The sequence below is a fragment of the Medicago sativa genome, chromosome 1, assembly GCF_051527215.1.
Source record: "Medicago sativa cultivar Bolivia chromosome 1, Bolivia_mono, whole genome shotgun sequence".
NCBI lineage: Eukaryota > Viridiplantae > Streptophyta > Magnoliopsida > Fabales > Fabaceae > Medicago > Medicago sativa.
The window spans coordinates 11,674,479-11,693,594 of NC_140749.1; the positions used below are offsets into that span (position 1 = coordinate 11,674,479).

Sequence of the window (19,116 nt, forward strand, 5' to 3'; positions counted from 1 at the left end):
TGAATTAAAAAGATTTTGTATATTTTAGAAATTATTTATTATATTTTACTTTTATAATAATTTAACAATTAATTTGATGAATCGGGGATAGTTTTATTAGCAAAAATAAAATAAAAATAATGAGTGATAATTTATCGATCCAATTGATAGTTTATTCCTTTTTTTTCTTTTTGAAGAATTGATAGTTTATTCTTAAAACTTATAAAAAAAATCAAATAGTCTCATGAAGGATGTTGTGTAATATATGCCGGAGTGAAGATTCGAACTTCGGACACAATTTTTATCTAGTAGATTATTTGACAAAAAAATATATAAATCTAAGAAGTTAGAAACAAAGTCAAAATAACAACAATGGATTGATTGATCCAAGTGATAAGCGACTTAGACACGTTAAATATGTGGTCAAGGGTTCGATTATTGGTTCTTGGGTATGGAAAAAAAATTGTTTGATAAGGAAGAACACACCTTGTGTGTCGCACAAGTTCCCAGACAGAAATTAGTCGTTGCTATGCAACGATAAAAACTTCGTATCAATATCATGATAAAAAAAAAAGTCAAAATTGTTTGATGATTGAAGTTATATGTGTAAGATGATTAAGTCGTTTGGTTTTTTTTGTTACCATGATGATATTGACTTTTTATTTACCTCATGGTAACCATTTTCTTAGTTTTTGTTTAGTTTTTATGAACTAAGCAAAAACATATTTAATCTTAATTTTATGAACTTCGTATGTTATACTTAGTTTTTGCTTACCCATTTTCTAACAATTTCTAAGTTTGACAGTGTCGACGGATTTATGGATGACATTTGTTTTCTGGATTAGAAGTTTACATCTACTCCCTCCGGTCACATTTATAAGCAAAAAGTAACTTTTTAGGTTCATTCAATAACTAATGTATCTAACCTATATATAGGTTAGATACATTAGTTATTGAATGGACCTAAAAAGTTACTTTTTGCTTATAAATGTGACCGGAGGGAGTATTTCTTTGTTGTTTGTTAGTTGAGGTGCTCTATATTGGTCAATTCATTGCCCATTGTTGAAGTGATTTGGAGAGCTCATACATGTAGAACATTATTTTGGGAGACATGCATTCATATTTAGGTATATATAACATATGGTTTGGATGTACAGGAATTTCTTTATTGTTTAGTTGCTATAATAGAGTGAGTGCTAGTTTAATTTTTACACATTTTTGCATCTTGAAGTTCATTTCTATTTTGTTATGGGATTTGGCTCATTTTCATTGCATCTAATGCACTTTTGCTTGGATGTCTGCTAGGGTTGCATTCGTTGTTATTTGCAGCACATCTAACTATGACGAGACACAAGTGATTTACTTGGTTCAGCAAACCATCAATCAATCTTATGGTGGTTACCACAATCGTGGCACTCAGCACTGCGACGGATAATCAACCATGGCGTGTAAAATAGTATTTTGAGTTTCAATTTGTAAAAAGCTTAAATATACATCAGTCACCTTATGCCGGTTACCCAAGCATTGTTTCAATGAAAATTTCTGATTACTCATTTCTGATTACTTGAAATAAAAGAAAACACAGCATACGAAAATAAAAAGAGCATACCTCGCATTCCCTAAATTAAATAATCTTGTCAGATTTTTTTTGTCTGAATAACAAGTTGATTACACATTTACACCACTTTGTAACTATAATATAGCACCCTACTAGTGAATTTTGAGACAAACTCTGCAGCCAAGGGGTAATGATGTCTTGGAAAGTTTTCTTCTTTTTAAGTTCTAACAAATATACACTCACAAAATCATATTATACATGAATTTGTGCCAAGTTACAAACTTGCCAGAATTTTCATGAAAGGAATTTGAATTCGAATCCAAATTCATATTCTTCGAAAAACAAACAGTGAACCTCTGGATCCCAATCCTAACCTGATTTTTTCATCTACATAAGTGATTCGGAGTTTAACTTCACTCTGGCCTCCATATTGTCCTTTCCATGATCCTAGCTTCAATTCAGGCGCTTCAAATACAACTTGAATCCATTCAGTATCTAGAGCTTTGAGTGTTCCTGTTTCCCATTTTCATACATCAAGTAAGCACAGAAGTTCGGTAGTGAAAAAATAAAACTGAATCACAAACAAGATGCCCTTTTTTAGTGCTTTTCTATGGATAGAGAAAGGACTTAAGCACCAACAAGAACAAGTTAGTCTCTAAAATAAAAATAAAAATAAAAAAAGGTGACAAAAACATCCTTCAATTTGTAAAATGTTTGTCATTTTAGTCCCTTCTGTTAGCTAACATTTCAACTTAGTCCCTATAATTAAATACTTAAAATCAAATATGAATGTCAAATTACTCCTCCAATTTGTTAGTTAAGACTCAAAATGCTATCCAAAGAGTAACATGTAACAAATTTCTGAGACGAAAAAGAGGTTTCACTTGATATTAGTATTAGAGACATAGTTTGTTATTAGTAGTTACTAACTTAGTAGTTACTAACTTAATCGCTATGTAAGTGATGTAACCCCTTGATGTAAACATAACATTCTCATTACATAGTACATTCTATTAATAAACCATTTACTAACTACTAACTAACCATATCTCCAACCAACATGTTGTTGGGAGAGTTGACAACATGACTCTCCCCTAGGAAAAGAACCCGAGTTTGACTGCTAGAGTCGTCCTTTTGGGAGGTAGCCCAACCTTGATTAAAAAAAAAACAGAAATCCAGCTAATGACTTGATGATCAGTCCCATAGCGGGTCCAGAGGGAGTAAGCCATGGGGATACCTTCGGACGCCTAATGGGGGTCAAAGATACGAATTACGGTGGGTTGCCATCATACATATTTGACATGATTAAAAGACATATATACCTTTTAGAGAAACCTCTCCATCCAAAAAACCTAAAGCAGTAAATGCGATTTTGTTTCTCACAACATCAGGAGCTTCAACAACCTGAACCATTTCCTTTGTTTTGAAAAAAACTCTGCCCAATGCACTCCGATACCCGCCTCCAGGTGATGTTGGCTGTGAACAGTACACCACATCCCACTCTGGAAAGCAATTTTGTCAGTATGTTGAACAAGGAGGAAAGAAAATATTTCGAAATCGTTTATGATGTGTTATTTTCACAAGCTCCCCAAAATAATTTAAAAAACAGTATTGCAATTTGTCACAATTATTATTGCTCATGAACATCACAAAGCCAAAAACCACAGATTACTAGGCCAAGTAACCATTCACAGGATGTATGATTGAAAATGCAAACCAATTAAACAATAAAATGTGGCATTTGTGAGTTTCCAGATAACAGTGCTTAATGACATTTAGCATTTTTCTTTATAAAAACAGTTGATACATCATGCAGAGCATGTGTGGAGTTTCCCTAATGTCCTTTTAAATTGTAAAGAAATTACGTATAAATGCTTCAAATAAGCGTTTCTTAAGCTGTTTACCCAAACACTACACTATGGATAAATATTGCACATTGTTTTCAACTTGGTTCCACTTTGTTGTTAATTGTTATTCACTTGTTCATTGCCAAATTCTTGAAAAATGCCAACAAATAAAAGGTAATATTTTATAATTCTTAATTATGATAGAAATTTGAAAAACACGGGTAACAAATCAAAAGCACTACGCGATTTATTTTGGTCTGTTTGAGAGAGCTTACGGAAACAACTTATGACATGTCCATAAACTATTTGTAGTTTATTTTCATAAGCTCTCCAGAATTGCTTATAAAAACAGCTTATAGCTTAAACGAAAAAAGTTTAATTTTATCTTTCGTTATAGAAGTATTTTATACATAAGCACTTATATGGTAAGTACTTATACTATAAGCACTTTATTAAATATGCAGATAGGCTGGTAGGGGTTTTAACTTTTAACACAATCTCAAGGTTAAGCAGCACGAATAAATGCATAATGTGGATTCACCTCCAAATATTAAAGGGCATTTCACCGGCTCTTTCACACAATACTTCTGCAATTCCTGAACTACTTCAGCCACCTCTTTGTGTTCTTCCTTTTGCAGTAAAACTCCTCCATCTGTTTGCACCACCTGATTAAAAGGTAAAATTCAATTTTCAGTATGGAAATAAAGATTTAAAAGTATAGGATATGTAAATTAAATATTAAATGTAATGAAATGGAAGGAAGTAGTGTAATTCATAACTATCTTAGTTCTGAAAGAATAGAATAGCAATCATGATTCATTAGTCTTGCTATAAAGTCTGGTACTATATATCACAACTTTACATGAAAATTCGTATCATAACTCTAATTACAGTCCATTCTTGTGCTCTTGTTCAAATATTTTTAGCAGCATCCATTGCTTAGTACTACTATATAGTATATTAGTAATTACATTGTGAAATTTTCAAATACTAATCTAAAGCTTAGAAATTCCATTTTATTTCATGATTCCCCAATTATATTTCTAAAACATCAGAGTATCCAAACAAGGACCGTGTAAGAAATAAATAACGTGAATGATTAACTCACTCCATAGTCATCGTCCCCCGTGTTGTAGTAGTGGTTAGCACTACTGGGACATGAGCATTGGTGTGTGGGTTCGAACCCACTACACCTCCTTCCCCCTCCCCGTTTATTTGTGCATCGGTTGACCATTATGCCAATAGTAACAACAACCAAGTTTTTTACCACTAAGTGGGGTTGACTACATGGATCAAATTACGATAAAATTCCTATCACAAACAATATTATAGTCCAGCTTATTAATTTCTAAATCTTTCCTAACATTTTCTTTTATAGGTCTTCCTCTACCTCTAGTGATCTAACTATTCTCCATCTGATCAACTCTCCTTACTACAAAATCTATGGGTCTTCTCTCTACATGCCCAAACCATCCGAGTCCATTTTCCACCATCTTTTCTACTATAGGTGCTACCCCAACTCTCAAATATTCTCATTCATTTCTAATCCTAACACATCTAGTCTTATCAGACATCCAACGCAACATCTTCGTCTTTGCTACGCTTATTTTATTCTCGTGTTGGTTTTTCACCGCCCAACACTCTATCCCATAGAACATCATTGGTCTTACTCTGTCCGGCAAAATTGACCCTTCGACTTGAGTAGTATTTTGTATCACCGAAAACACCAGAGGCATTATGCCAATAGTAAAGTAAAATAAAAATTCACTCCACAGTCTGGCATAATCAATTACATTAGTTCCCCACTTCACCTATTTTGATGATTAATTTAATTTTATGAAACATTTATATCTTCATCAAAAAACACATCATCAAAGACTTTAGCATATTAACTAATTTTCTTAAGGGTCATGCTAACCGCCACCGGTGCCCCGGGCACCGGATGCCAAAAAAGGAAATTATTACCTTAAAAGGAAACATTTTTGACTTTTTTTAGTATTAATTACATAGTTTTCAATGCAATAACTACTACTATATAATTTCCTTTTTTAATATCCTTATCCAGTGCTCCGGGTTAACATTTCCATTCTCTTTTTTTTTTTGGGTCAAAGCATTTCCCTTCTCTTTTTTTTTTTTTGTCAAAGCATTTCCCTTCTCTTAATTGGGTGTTTTGTTGATCAGCTATTATCACGGTGTTGAACATTAATACAAGGATTTAGCCTCTTTAGTCAACTTTGACATTAAAAAGAAATCAAGACATCTCAACCATTACTAATATTCTAAGACTTTAATCAATCAAATACAGTAATTGTCATATGCAAGTTGATTATCAATGGTTGACAATAAAGTCAGATTAAACCTCACATGATGACAGCATTAAAATTCAGATAAATATATAGTTTAATTAAGCATTTATTCAGTAAGTGATTACCGTTGAAAGAGAAGAATAATCATCCGTGTGTATAAAATTCATACAAAACAAAATAAACATTATTTTGAATATTTTAGTAAAGTAAACAAATAAATAAATAAGAAAAAATATACGTAGTAGAGTACCTTTGAAAGAAGAGAAGCTACGAGATCATTAGGACCTGTTCGGACATCCGTGTTAGAAATAGAAACGGAAGCGGAAACGCATAAGCTGTTTTTACGGCGAGGGAAACGGATGTTAAATGATTTGGATGTTGGAAAGTTATTATTATTATTATGGCTTCTGAATTCGAATGAAGATTGTACTAAGCGAAACGCAGAAGCATAAGCTGCAGCCATGAGGGTGTGCTCACTGTACTAAGCTGCGTTAAACTTCCCAAACAGTGAACAAGTTCTTTCTATATTTGACTAATCGTTTATTGGTTACATTATGCCACGTTGGATGAGAATCGAGTTTATTGGGTTTTTGTGATGCCACGTCTGCGTAAAGTCTTCTTTGCCTTATCTTCTCGGGGTGTAAGCATGTTTGGTTAGTGTTTTAGTAAAGTAAACAAATAAATAAATAAGTAAACAAATAAACAAAACTTTTGAACTTGAACTTAAATTGTTTGGGTTTTAGTACTTTTATTACTCAAATGCATTTTCTTTTTAACAATATTATTGGTAACAAGTTTTCATTATCATTCAACTAAGTATAATAATTTTCATTCTTAAATATGTAAATCGATCATGTAATTTGACGTGTTTTTTGTTTTCTATCTTTTTTTTTTTTTAAAACAGCTCTTGTAAGTTAATAACATTTTGTTGTTCGTCCCTCCCGTCAAACACAGTTACAAAAACACCTTATTGGCTAACGGCGTGTGATGTGGCAGATGCTAACTTGGCTAAACACACTTATGTAGACTGATAGATGATCTCTGACTATATTACAGAGACCAAAACCAGAAACAAAAAGATACAGAGGGATGAGATTAAAAACACTTGAATAATAAAATTTGAAATTTAGGTGGCCATCTAGATGATCCCCGACTATATTACAGGGATCAAAACCAAAAATGAAAAGTTACAGAGGGACAAAATTAAAAATCACGGAAAAGGAGAGGAGAATCCGGAAAAGTTGTTAGACGGCTTCTTCTCTCTGTTGTATGGGTCCCATTCCAACTTGTATTGATTTTGTTACGATAATATGGAGAGGAGAATCCGGAAAAGTTGTTAGAGATTAACATCTCCTTCAAAATACTCCCTCCGATCACATTTATAAGCAAAAATGCACTTTTTGGTTCATTGAATACATAATGTATTTGACCTATATATTGACCAAATACATTAAGAATTGAATGAATCTAAAAAGTGTTTTTTTGCTTATAAATGTGATCGGAGGGAGTATGTTTTAATTTTGAATTTAGTGAAAGTGTCTACTTCGAGACGTGGAGCTGATGTGGTTGATGCAATTTTTATTTAACTTGAGGAAGGTATGAATAAAGTTGTTAGAGATTAACATATATGAACAATAAAATATTCTACTCCCACCATAAAAAATTGATCAAAACAATCACACGAAAGTTGACATGAAAAGACAAGTCACACGTCAAAATGTTTAACGGTCAAAATTGATAGAGAAACTAATTAGCTATTTCAAAAAATGTGGGGATTAATTTGATTGACGGTACATGTTAAAGGAACAACGAGTTCATTCACTAGAGTGTTAAAAACACTCTCTTTCAAACATTTTTTTTAAACATATTCTATAACACAACGTCCTGCCTTACTTATTTCCTCCCCTAATTACAATAAAAAATAACTTAAACATCTTAATCCTATTCTTAATCAAGGAGGTGATAATAAAGGAGTTACATCGACCCTCTCATCCAAAGAACAACTGAATGATGGTAATTGGATATTTTGTTCATTTAATGTTGTAATATATTTAGTTATTTTGGTGTTGGTGTAAGCGTGTAACGATGTATGGCCCCATTTTTTGGCTTTGTATAGTTAACTTATGATGATGTAATGACTTTATTATGGTACTTGTTGCCACATTTTTTATAATATGTTTTTTTTTTTTTGAAAAGTTTATTATGTACTTGAACATTTACTCTATTATGTTTGTTACACTATCATTCTACCCGTGAACCATTTACTATATCCAGGGCGTACTGACTGAATTGATATCAAGTTTTATAATACATGAAGTGTATTGATATTAAGCTCAACTCACTTTCTAAAGTTTAAACTTTATTCATTAATGGAGATTTTCAAATCTCTTCACTGCCATTGTCCTTGACCTAAAAAAACCAACCTTGTACTTCAATCTTATCCTTCCGGCCTCTTCAATTCCATTATCTTCTATAATATCATTATGCTTCAGCTTCATCAATCCATTAAAAAAATGCATTCAGCTTCATCATCATGCGATTGCGATCGTATCAAGGGGAAAAATATTATCATGGTGTCAACAAATATGAGCACAAGTGACAAAACCATTTCACATACCTATGACAAAGGAGAATGTATAAAGGTCTACCTAGCTAGGTCCTTCAATGTGTTGAGCTTTAAGAAATTTGAAGGATTAGAAAAATGAGGGATTTGAGATCGTTAATGGAGGGCCAAAATCTAGGATTTTAGATTTATATAACTAAGAAGATAGGCATATAGTCACTGGAGATTAAAGTCAATGAACAATATTTGACTCCCATGATAAAATTCGATCAAAACAATAACATGGTATGGCACACCAACATGTTTAACAATCAAACTTGGCGAAATGACTTATTTGATACAAGTTAAGCAAGTTGAATGACTAATTACCTATTTAAAAAGTATGAGGATCAATTTGATTGACGAAGGATCAATAACTTAGTTCAGTTAAAAATATATTCGCATAAAATGTTTGAAAACACGGTATTTTCAACGCTCTTTTAACACAAATTTTTGTGAGAAATCAACGTAAATTCCACTACTTTATATGGAATTTGTTTCCAAAGTTAGAGACTCGTATTGATTTTACCCACAAAATAAATGTTGGGAAAGAGTGTTCTTAATACTAACATTCCCGTGATTAACTCATTTCAATTCGATAAAGAGATATATTATTTGAACAATCATTTTTTAAACAACCAAATAAATACAAAGAAATATAGAAATTGACACGTAAACAAAAACAATAGAAAAAGAAAGTAAAAACAACGTAAGTACAAAAGAGTTGTTACAAAATGATCAGTGCTATTTAACGAGAGGGATATTGTTCCGTATTCATCCAGAATCACAATTAACCAATTAAATCTCTCCTTGGGCAGAAAACAAATAGGTGGTGTGGTATTGTTTTAGGAATATACCATGTGAACAATAGCTCGCGAATGATTCATGGAAATTTTTTCCGATGTAAATAGCAATATTTATATAAAAGTTGTCATAAAATAATTATACAAATATATTTATTTTTAATAATAATAATGTGATTTAACGGTTGCGTTTATAAATGTTTTGAAAAAAAAAAAAATTAAATAAAGGAGGTTGCGTTTAATCATAAACAATTGTAAAAGACATGGTACAAGAAAATACTAGATTGATAAAACGACATAAAGCATAGTGTCCGGGAGTAAGACATGACATGACAACCTGAACTTAGTAGCACAACAACGACAGAAGAAGGGAGGTAGAGAAACTGAAAACCCAAATACAAACGCAAACACAAACACATTGTTAAACTTATTTATTTAATAATAAATAAATAAATGTTGAAAAACACCTACACTGGTATCAACGTTCTCCAATTGGCGTTTCAAATCTAAACCACCGATCCAATCCAAACACGACACCACCCCCAAACACACAACACCAACGTTGACATTGTTTCTTCATCAGGGTTCTCTCTCAGATCCCTGCATTCAATTCATAGGTATTCATTCATCTTTGTTGTGATTAAGATTCATTTTCGAATACTTATGTGGTGCTTTAGTTTTAGTTAAAGATCTTTGTGTTCATAATGATAGATCTCTGTTCTGTTCATGGATCTTGTTGTTTTGTTCTGACATTTTACTTTTCTACTTTTTCTTTTGTTTGAAAATTTATACTCTTGTACTTTTTTACTTTTTCAATTCGGAAATTGCAAGCTGATTAGGAAAATTGAACGACTTTCACATTTCTTCTCAAACTTGTTTTTGTTATTGTTAGAATTGGGGTAAAAATTTACTCACTCAAACTAGTGAAGAATGAATCACAAGTCCATAATTTGTGATATATTAAAATCATTTTCTTATGCGATTTATCTGCAAAATGTTACATCGCTTATGATTTGTGTGGTATGTTTGGATTGAGGTTTTAGGAAGGGTCAAACTTTTTACTATGTTGTCTCTTCAGCAAATTGTTATATACAATCAGGAGTTAATTAAAGTCTGATTAATTATTGTTTCAGTCGTGGTTTGAACTCTAATTGTGTTATTTACGAGTAAACCACTCAACTAGATCGACGATATTATCAATATTTCGAAAAGTCTCCGACTTTGTCGCATTTTAGTCATATTAGTCCTTCTGAGAGTATCCTAGAGACTGAATTGATAGCAAGTGGTTAAATATATGGACCAAATTCATAGCAAGTTGTTAAAATGTTGAGACCTAAGTGATAATAAGTTGTTAAATTATAGGGGCGTAATTGATAGAAAGTGGTTAAATATAGGGGTCAATTTGCAAGTTTAATAGAGTGAGGGACTTGTTTGAGAGCTACCTAACAAGTCAGGGACTAATTTGGTGGTTTATTTGTTATTTATTTATGTCTTTTGTTTTGCATACTTGAAAACATGGTTCTTAAGTTTTTTATGCACATGTTTGATTCCATCTACTCTAGAGTATATTGTTTATTGGTAGTTGAAGCACTTATTATATTGAATGTTCTTCTTTCTCTTTATTATGTTTTTTGTTGGTGAGACAGGGTTGAATGTAAATGAATGTTGTTGATATATTACAGATGCATATGGAGGAGTTGAAGGGGTTCCTTGAACTTAAATGAAGAAAGCATTTGCATGGCCACAATTCACAAAAAATCTTCTGATCATGGTTGGATCAAGACACAGATCAAACTTAAAGAGGCCTACTTGGATCATCGTTTTAGTGTTCATAGTCTGCTTTTTTCTGATTGCTGCTTATATTTATCCGCTGCGGAGCTCCCCCTCGACGTGTTCTTTGTTTAACTCTCAAGGTTGTAGTGTTGTTGGTGGTGTTGATCGTACATTTAATAAGCCACCACCCGTACAGACTCGGGAATTCACCGATAAAGAGACTGAATCTCGGGTTGTTATTAACGAAATTCTTAAGTACTATGCTGTTCAAAGCACGGTCCCTAAAGTTGCTTTTATGTTTTTGACTCCGGGATCATTACCTTTCGAGAAGCTCTGGCATACATTCTTCCAGGTATATGACATTCCTATTCCATAGACCACACTCTTAGATTTCACATCTTCTTTCAAAATAATAGGTGCTGCCTTTTTCATTTATTATATTGTTCTAGAACTAGTGATATTCTCATGCATTACCTCATTCATATTGTTCTAGCACTTGGTAATTATATTCAGCATGACAAGCATTGATATGAATGAGGTAATGCATGAGAATATCACTAGTTCTAGAACAATATAATAAATGAAAAAGGCAGCACCTATTATTTTGAAAGAAGACATGAAATCTAAGAGTGTGGTCTATGGAACCAACAAAATCTAAATGTAAGCAAAATAACATTCCGTCAAAATCAAGTTCTAAAAGTACTCAAAATGACATCCCATCAAAAACATAACTCAAAGAGAAAAACTCAAAGCAGCCACAATTGAACAATAAAACATGTGGGTTCCAATATTAGGCCACTCAAAGTGCGCGAAAGTATCGATATACCCTCAACAAATTAATACAAAATCCGTTCAATTGTATTCCATAGACCACACTCTTAGATTTCATGTCTTCTTTCAAAATAATAGGTGCTGCCTTTTTCATTTATTATATTGTTCTAGAACTAGTGATATTCTCATGCATTACCTCATTCATATCAATGCTTGTCATGCTGAATATAATTACCAAGTGCTATTTTTTTTGGTTTGAATGTGATAGAGATATGCTACTTCCTATTTATTTGAACTTTACTTGTAAAACTAATGCAGGGCCATGAAGGAAAATTTTCTGTCTATGTACATGCATCAAAGGAAAAACCGATACATGTCAGCCCCTATTTTGTTGGACGAGACATCCACAGTGAACCGGTATGGGGTATAGCTCATCATTTGAATATATACTAGCTCTTTATATGGCAGTTTCAAGTTCCAATATAAGCTAAGAATGATAAAGAATGTGGTCAATGCATATGATTTTTATGTGTAATTTTTATAAAACATTTATCAAATGATTGAAATTTGAGGACATTATCACAATAGTCTCATTATTTTGTTAACACCCAACACTTTGGAAAATGAATGACTGTGTAAGGCGGATAATATAGATAATAACATCTCAGTCATCATAACATTGTGTGTGTTGTGCAAATGTTACCCAGTTACAAGTAATAAGCATCAAGAAGTAGTGTATAAATATCAATCCTGCGCGAATTAAATTAAAACCTTTGAGCAGAAATTTCCCTGTTTCTTTGGATTTAGTTGGAACTCGTTGAACTAGGTATGTAGAAATAACTAGAACTAGATCCTAATAAAATATTAAGCTTAAGAGAAAAATTCATCTAATCACGCAAGGCACTAGGGCTTTATTTTCCCGTCTTTTATCATAATTGATTGAGTTTACCATGATAATTAATAATAAGTCGATTACTCTAATTATATTTAATTAACCGAAAACAATTGCATTCATACTATTTTGATTATTAAAGATACTTTATCTAACTCTCGTGCACTCAGATAATATCAATTAGATCATGTTCAAGCTTTGAAGAACATCTCGAATGGTGTTTCTTAGGGTTCCTTAATCCTTAATAGTAAAATATAATTTTGGTTTGCTGCATTTTATTTTTGGTTTCATAAATTTAGTGACAATTTCATAGCTATGGAACATTAAGAGAGTTTCATAGAATTTAAATATTATTTTTTTGCATTTGATAGTGTAAAATTAGTAGAGAGAATATGTGATATTGATAAAAACTCATTGGAGTGAAAATTGCACGACTGTCATAAAATTTAGCTGCCATGTAATGTATCCACTCAAATACTGAAATGCGTTCCTTAAAATTTTGCCATTGGAGATGCTGCAGAAGTTTCGATATTAACATAAAAATAAATTAACATAAAAATAAATAAATAAAGGATTTGTAAACAGTGCACGTATCCACTATTCAAAAAATCATGCATCTTTTTCTTAGTAGCTAGTGCCAACTGGTTTTCAATTTCTTTCAGGTAACTTGGGGAAGAATTTCTATGGTTGAGGCAGAAAGGAGACTTTTGGCAAATGCACTTTTAGACCCTGATAACCAACATTTTGTATTGTTGTCTGATAGGTATTTTTGTTAAATTGTTCTTTGTTCCATTGCTAAAATTTGGTTGGTTTTTGGGATTTAATCCGTTCAATTGTATGTTCCTTTCTGCTTCAGCTGTATACCAGTGCGCTGCTTTGATTTTGTGTACAACTACTTGTTATTAACTAAATTGTTCTTTGTTCCATTGCTAAAATTTGGTTGGTTTTTGGGATTTAATCCGTTCAATTGTATGTTCCTTTTTGCTTCAGCTGTATACCAGTGCGCCGCTTTGATTTTGTGTACAACTACTTGTTATTAACAAGTGTCAGCTTTATTGACAGGTAAGAAATTATAGAACCTTCTACAAATTAGATGAATAAATTCTAGAAACTTTTTCCTTTCATTGAAGATTCTACATGTCTGTTACATGGAAATTTGAACTAATCTGTCTTTTATTTTAAATTTTAAATAAAAAAAAAAGCTATGTGGATACCGGTCCGCATGGAAATGGCAGGTATGTAGAACGCATGTTGCCTGAAGTAGAAAAGAAGGATTTTCGAAAGGGTTCACAGGTATATTTTTAAAACACAACCATAAACCATTCATTGAGGTTAAGATTTGGATGAAAATTTGCTGTGTCCAATGTACAAAACCAATGGTAGTTTTTCTGACATGCATCTGAATTGAATCTTCTTGTTTCTAATACAGTGGTTCTCGATGAAACGGCAGCACGCTCTAATAGTTATGGCAGACAGCCTCTATTTTAATAAATTCAAGCATCATTGCAGGGTACTATGTTACTAATAATCACTTGTGCTTTTTCTTGCTGACCAAGTTATTATTGTCGGTTATAGCATCACAAATAATGGTTTCGTTAATTATCTACATTTTTTCCTTTCTATGCTTTTTGTAACAATTGTTTGACGAAAGAAATGTTTTAAATTTATCAGCCGAATATGGAGGGAAACCGCAACTGCTATTCTGATGAGCATTACTTGCCAACCTTTTTTAATGTAAGTGCACCGATCTTTTCTCTTTATAAGTGATACAGGGTAGCCATCTCTCTCTCCCTGCTAACTTGTTTGGCGTATGTTTAGATGCTTGATCCAGGCGGAATCGCAAATTGGTCGGTGACATATGTTGATTGGTCCGAAGGAAAATGGCATCCTAGGTCATTCAGGGCTCGTGATATTACTTATAAACTCATGAAAAAAATAGCGGTATGTGACACATTTTACTCTCTTTCCCTTCAAATGTTTTTGCACTCTTTACGACGAACCATCAAAGAATTTGTCTTTAGCATTTTTTTCCTTTCAGAGAGCCAATTTTTATCTAGTATAAATATCACCAGGAAGTCTAAACATTCTACCATAACAATCTTGATGAAAATCAAATGTTATTGATTACGTTCAAAAGTATAGTTGGAAAAAACGTAAAATCTTGTATTGCTAAAGCAAATTGAAGTTTGTTGATACAAACAATGAAAATCAAATGTTATTAATTACTATTACTATTAATTAATGGATTGTTTCTACTAATCTTCAGTTAGTTGAAACCTTCCTAGTTATCCTTGTAAGCTTAGTTAGTTAGTCTATATTTGTAACTAACCTCAGTTAGTCTTGCTGAGTTTAACCAGCGTAGTTAGTTAGCCTTGTTGGTCTATATATAAGGAAGCTTAGCCTCTCTCTTGTAACAGAAAAAACAGAATTTATCAATTCAGATACACTTTCTCTCCAACTTCACGATCCCGTGATCTAAAAATTGAGATCTGCAGAATTCTAACAATTCCATACAATGGTATATTGAAAAAAAGTTAACAACATCTTGTATTTTTGAAAACCTCATAGTTTTGAAACAAAAACAAAATGGTAAAACAAACAAATATATGGTACATGAGCATGTATTAAAACTTTAGCAACAGCAAATTCAGTTATCTAGGGGCACCTGTTAGCCGGACCTCTTTTTTAGTGCATATTTTTTTTTTCCCTTGTCTTTACCTTGTTAATTTACAATATTCCAGTACAGCTTTTATCTTCAAATTCTACTTAATGACACATTTTTATTCACTGCAGTACATTGATGAAAGTCCACATTATACAAGTGATGCAAAGGTGTGTAATATATTTCACTTCCTCTAGTTTTGGTTCTAAGGTCCTCTTCCATATTCTATAATATTGCTTTTATTCCTGTTGAAAGAATGCTTATGATTTTGTTATCATTTTCACATGTCTTACAGAGAACAGTGGTGATTGCACCTTGCGAGTTAAATGGCTCAAAACGATCTTGTTATCTATTTGCCCGGAAGTTTTATCCGGAAACTCAAGATAAATTGATTCACCTTTTCTCGAATTCAACTACATTCTAAAGTATTTATAAATACTTCTTCATTCTTTGGTGAATCAACACCATATGGTCCCTAGAACCATCTTTCGCACATACGACATAGCTTATTTGGAGAAGTTCCCGACGGCTGAGGCTGATGGATATATTTTGATGATTAGATCAAATTTTGATTTCCTGGGGCTTGATGAAATGGAACTTCTGAGCTTGTCTGGTTAGATAATATGGTGTTCCTATTCTACAATATATTTTGTTGTGTTGTATTTGAAACATCATAGATTATTAGATTCTTCTGAGGGTTGAAAAGTTTTGGTATTCTTGATAGGCTAGAGAGGGAGGGATAAGGTTTGGTCTTGATATGACTCTAGAAGCTAACTTTATTATTTATAAGAGTTCATCAGTTATGCAGAATTTGTCACAATATTTATTTATACATACACAAATCTTTGATTTTGTATGACGAATAATTTTAAAAGATAATTGCTTTGAGCGTATGGTACTTGTTTATTTTTATACAAGTGCTGGTTTGTTGTGTAAAAAGTAAAAATGAATATGCAAATTTATTTGTCAGATTGATTTAGTTGCATAATGCAGAGTCTAACGACTTAATTTGATGTCTGAGTGGAACAATTTTTTGTGGACTTTAATTACCTCAAACAAAATCTGAATTAAGTATTGTGATTGAAAAATATAGGTTTTAGTGATCTAGGATATTGAATGATTAACAAGTTGTGGGTATAAGATAAGTTGTGGATACAGTCACACAGATACACTCCTATTTCATCACTAAAAATGACAGAATCAGAAAAGATAAGTACATGTGCAATCTTAACACAAAACTAATCAAAAGGTATAATAGTCTAAACAATTTGAAGAATTAAACAACCATTGATTCAAATCATAGAAAATTTTGAGTTCTTTAATTTTAGCGACCACACATCCACACTTTGATTTTATTAAGAATTTGCACCTTCGATGATTCCTTTTGTCAAAGTTGCCGATGATGTTTTTCCTTCCTAAACAAAAAAAATGCAAGTCATCGAGATAACTTGATAACACTCTTGAACCTCTTTCTGTAGATTATAAAAAAACAATACTTTGAATAAAATAAACCATATTTTTTTTTAAAATACATTGTAAGTGACACTCTGTACCATGTCAAAATTGAAATATATGAAATAATAAATTATCATGACTATAAGTTTATGCTCTTCTTTCTATTCTCTTTTATTTTACGTACTTTCTTTGTCTCATAGTAAATGTTTTTTGGTAGTGGTTGGGGTTCGAACCCCAGGCCTTTTGCATATATTATGCACTGTTCGTACCAACTGAGCTACGCTCATGAGGACAGTCTATAAAAAAAATAATCCAAAAAATATTACTTTCAATTTCTTTAATTTTTCATCTTTTGTTTATAATCTAATATAAATAGTCAAAAGTGATAATTATTTTGGAATGGAGAGTGTTATATTTTGTTTACTAAATTTTGTTATAATGGAGATAATATTCATTTTTCGGTAAGAATGTACTCCCTCCGGTCACATTTATAAGCAAAAAATGACTTTTTAGGTATATTGAATAATTAATGTATCTGGTCACATTTATGGATTAGATACATTAATTATTTGATGTACCTAAAAAGTTGTTTTTTACTTATAAATGTGACCGGAGGGAGTACTATTCATTTATTGCTTTTAGTTGGTAAACCAACCAGCTTTAGTAAAAAAGTAGTTTGAGAAACCAACGGTAAAAAAATAAGATCATTAAACCGTCGATTCCTCCCTCCCACAACCAATCTAGACCGTACGTTCAAAATCCAAAAGCGCGGGAAAATCCGAAACGCAAGATAAAAACAGAGAACACAGTGCCAACTGCCAAAGCAACATTCATACACGCATAGAGATAGAATTAGAAAGAGTGAGAGAGAGAGAGAGAGAGAGAGATTTCGAGAGAGCGCGTTTTTGGAAAAATGGCACCGACAAAACGCAAGGCGGAGGAAGCGACGGTGGCTCCGGCAGTGACGCCGGGAAGAGTTACTCGTTCGGCAGCGAGAGTAACTCGCTCATCACTGAAGAGTTCAGTTTCCAAGTTAGTTGAGTTACCAGATCCGAGAAAGTCATCGATCAAGAAGAAGAAGAAAGCGAAGAAAACTGAATCTAAAGCTAAAAGTAAAGAAGATTCTGCTGCTGAAGGCGAAAAAGTGGAAGAAGGAGAAGAAGAAGAAGCCTCTAAGAACATTGTAGAAGCTTCTGTGACTGAAGGTAAAATCTCTGAGAAGGTTCCAGAAGTTTCTGCTGCTGGAGGTGAAATTTCCGAGAAGCTTCTAGAAGTTTCTGGTGAATACAACGAGAATCAGAAGGAGAATGAAGCTCTTTGGGATGATATGGCAGATCTTGTGGAAAAGATGGTGGAAGATCAAAGGAAGGAAGAAGAGAATCCAAATTATCTTCGTTGAAATTAATTGTTAATTAGTTTCTGTGTGAGTGTGATGCATTTTGTTGTTAATTAGGATTATTAATTTACTTTAATCTTTTACTACTTAGTTTAGTTCCGCTAATTTTTTTTCTTGTGTTTTGTTAGTGATTAACTAACTATTATCCTAGAAATATCATAGATTCAGATTTGCATGCCTTTAACATAGCCTAAGCCTATAGATTATACTTAATTTTTTTTTCTCGGAGTGATTATTCTGGTAGTTGATTGCTTTCTCACAGTAATTATTGTGTTTTGATGTTTGTAGTGGTGACAATTCTGATTAAAAGTGTGTTTGGTGTTGAGTGCGTGTTAATGTATGATACTGACATATGTGAGTGCTTCGTATGTTTTGATTCGCGGTGTAATTGATATCGATGTGTCAGGGTTGTATCCCATGTTTGTGTGTGAGTCGGTGTTTCTTACGTTTTGATGCACACTGGAAAATTATTTTATGATTTTAGTAGAATTTGAAGGTTTGGTTAGAGTGGAATTTAGTTGGAAATAAATTCAACAAATCTGAGGATGGAAAGTTGGAAATTAATTGAGTATTTTTGCTGTACTGTATGTTTCTTCTTTTGGATGGTTGTAGTGAAAGATACTGAGGTTCTACTCAAAGGAAGATATATTGCCTCATTTACATTAATTCTCTATTTTTTTTTTTTGAAGGATTTAATTCTCTACTTATTCTATATCGGAGTCAAATCCGTATGTAGAATTGAAAAGCATTTCTAAACCTTTCAAGAATGAGAGATGGAGTTGCTTGGTAGACTCGGGCAAATTACCTCATCAATCAATTATAACAATTTCAAGGAACTCTTTTAATAAACTATTTCCCTCACAAATCCAATTTGATATTCCATACAAAGTTCAAGGTTATATAGTACCACATGGAAAACGATTGATCACAAACCTTAGATGCATGGTGCACCGTGGAACTTTTATGAATTATGCATATGACGAGTTCTAGAACTACAGAGCGTAATCTAGAGGGAAAGAGCTTAAGGTGGAGAAGATCAAGACATCATCTTCAACGTTGAATCTCCTTCATT

General features: G+C 32.5%; 3 protein-coding genes across 4 annotated transcripts; 2 read left to right on the forward strand and 1 right to left on the reverse strand.

Annotated features, from left to right (window-relative positions):
- Positions 1-1,570: 1,570 nt before the first annotated feature.
- LOC146952667 (Plastid-lipid associated protein PAP / fibrillin family protein) lies at positions 1,571-6,183 on the reverse strand. Its single transcript, XM_085704445.1, has 4 exons — positions 5,941-6,183; positions 3,926-4,049; positions 2,860-3,039; positions 1,571-2,050 (listed from the first exon to the last, which is right to left on the reverse strand). Exons 1-4 carry the CDS (start codon positions 6,151-6,153, stop codon positions 1,863-1,865), a joined length of 705 nt encoding a protein of 234 aa, XP_085560571.1. The 5' UTR covers positions 6,154-6,183; the 3' UTR covers positions 1,571-1,862.
- Positions 6,184-9,414: 3,231 nt separating this feature from the next.
- On the forward strand, positions 9,415-16,086 carry LOC146952668 (glycosyltransferase BC10-like). Of its 2 annotated transcripts, none has more exons than XM_085704456.1 (11): positions 9,415-9,712; positions 10,742-11,220; positions 11,958-12,056; positions 13,194-13,294; positions 13,522-13,593; positions 13,734-13,824; positions 13,961-14,041; positions 14,203-14,265; positions 14,350-14,472; positions 15,325-15,363; positions 15,489-16,086. In XM_085704456.1, exons 2-11 carry the CDS (start codon positions 10,816-10,818, stop codon positions 15,615-15,617), a joined length of 1,203 nt encoding a protein of 400 aa, XP_085560582.1. In that variant the 5' UTR covers positions 9,415-9,712; positions 10,742-10,815; the 3' UTR covers positions 15,618-16,086. The 2 variants fall into 2 exon arrangements, with proteins under 2 accessions (XP_085560582.1, XP_085560590.1); XM_085704464.1 differs by having other exon boundaries at positions 10,778-11,220.
- A 1,385-nt stretch (positions 16,087-17,471) lies between these two features.
- LOC146952669 (uncharacterized) lies at positions 17,472-18,228 on the forward strand. Its single transcript, XM_085704470.1, has 2 exons — positions 17,472-17,870; positions 17,913-18,228. The coding sequence occupies exons 1-2, from the start codon at positions 17,562-17,564 to the stop codon at positions 18,045-18,047; spliced, it is 444 nt and encodes a 147-aa protein (XP_085560596.1). The 5' UTR covers positions 17,472-17,561; the 3' UTR covers positions 18,048-18,228.
- The last annotated feature ends 888 nt before the right edge of the window (positions 18,229-19,116 follow it).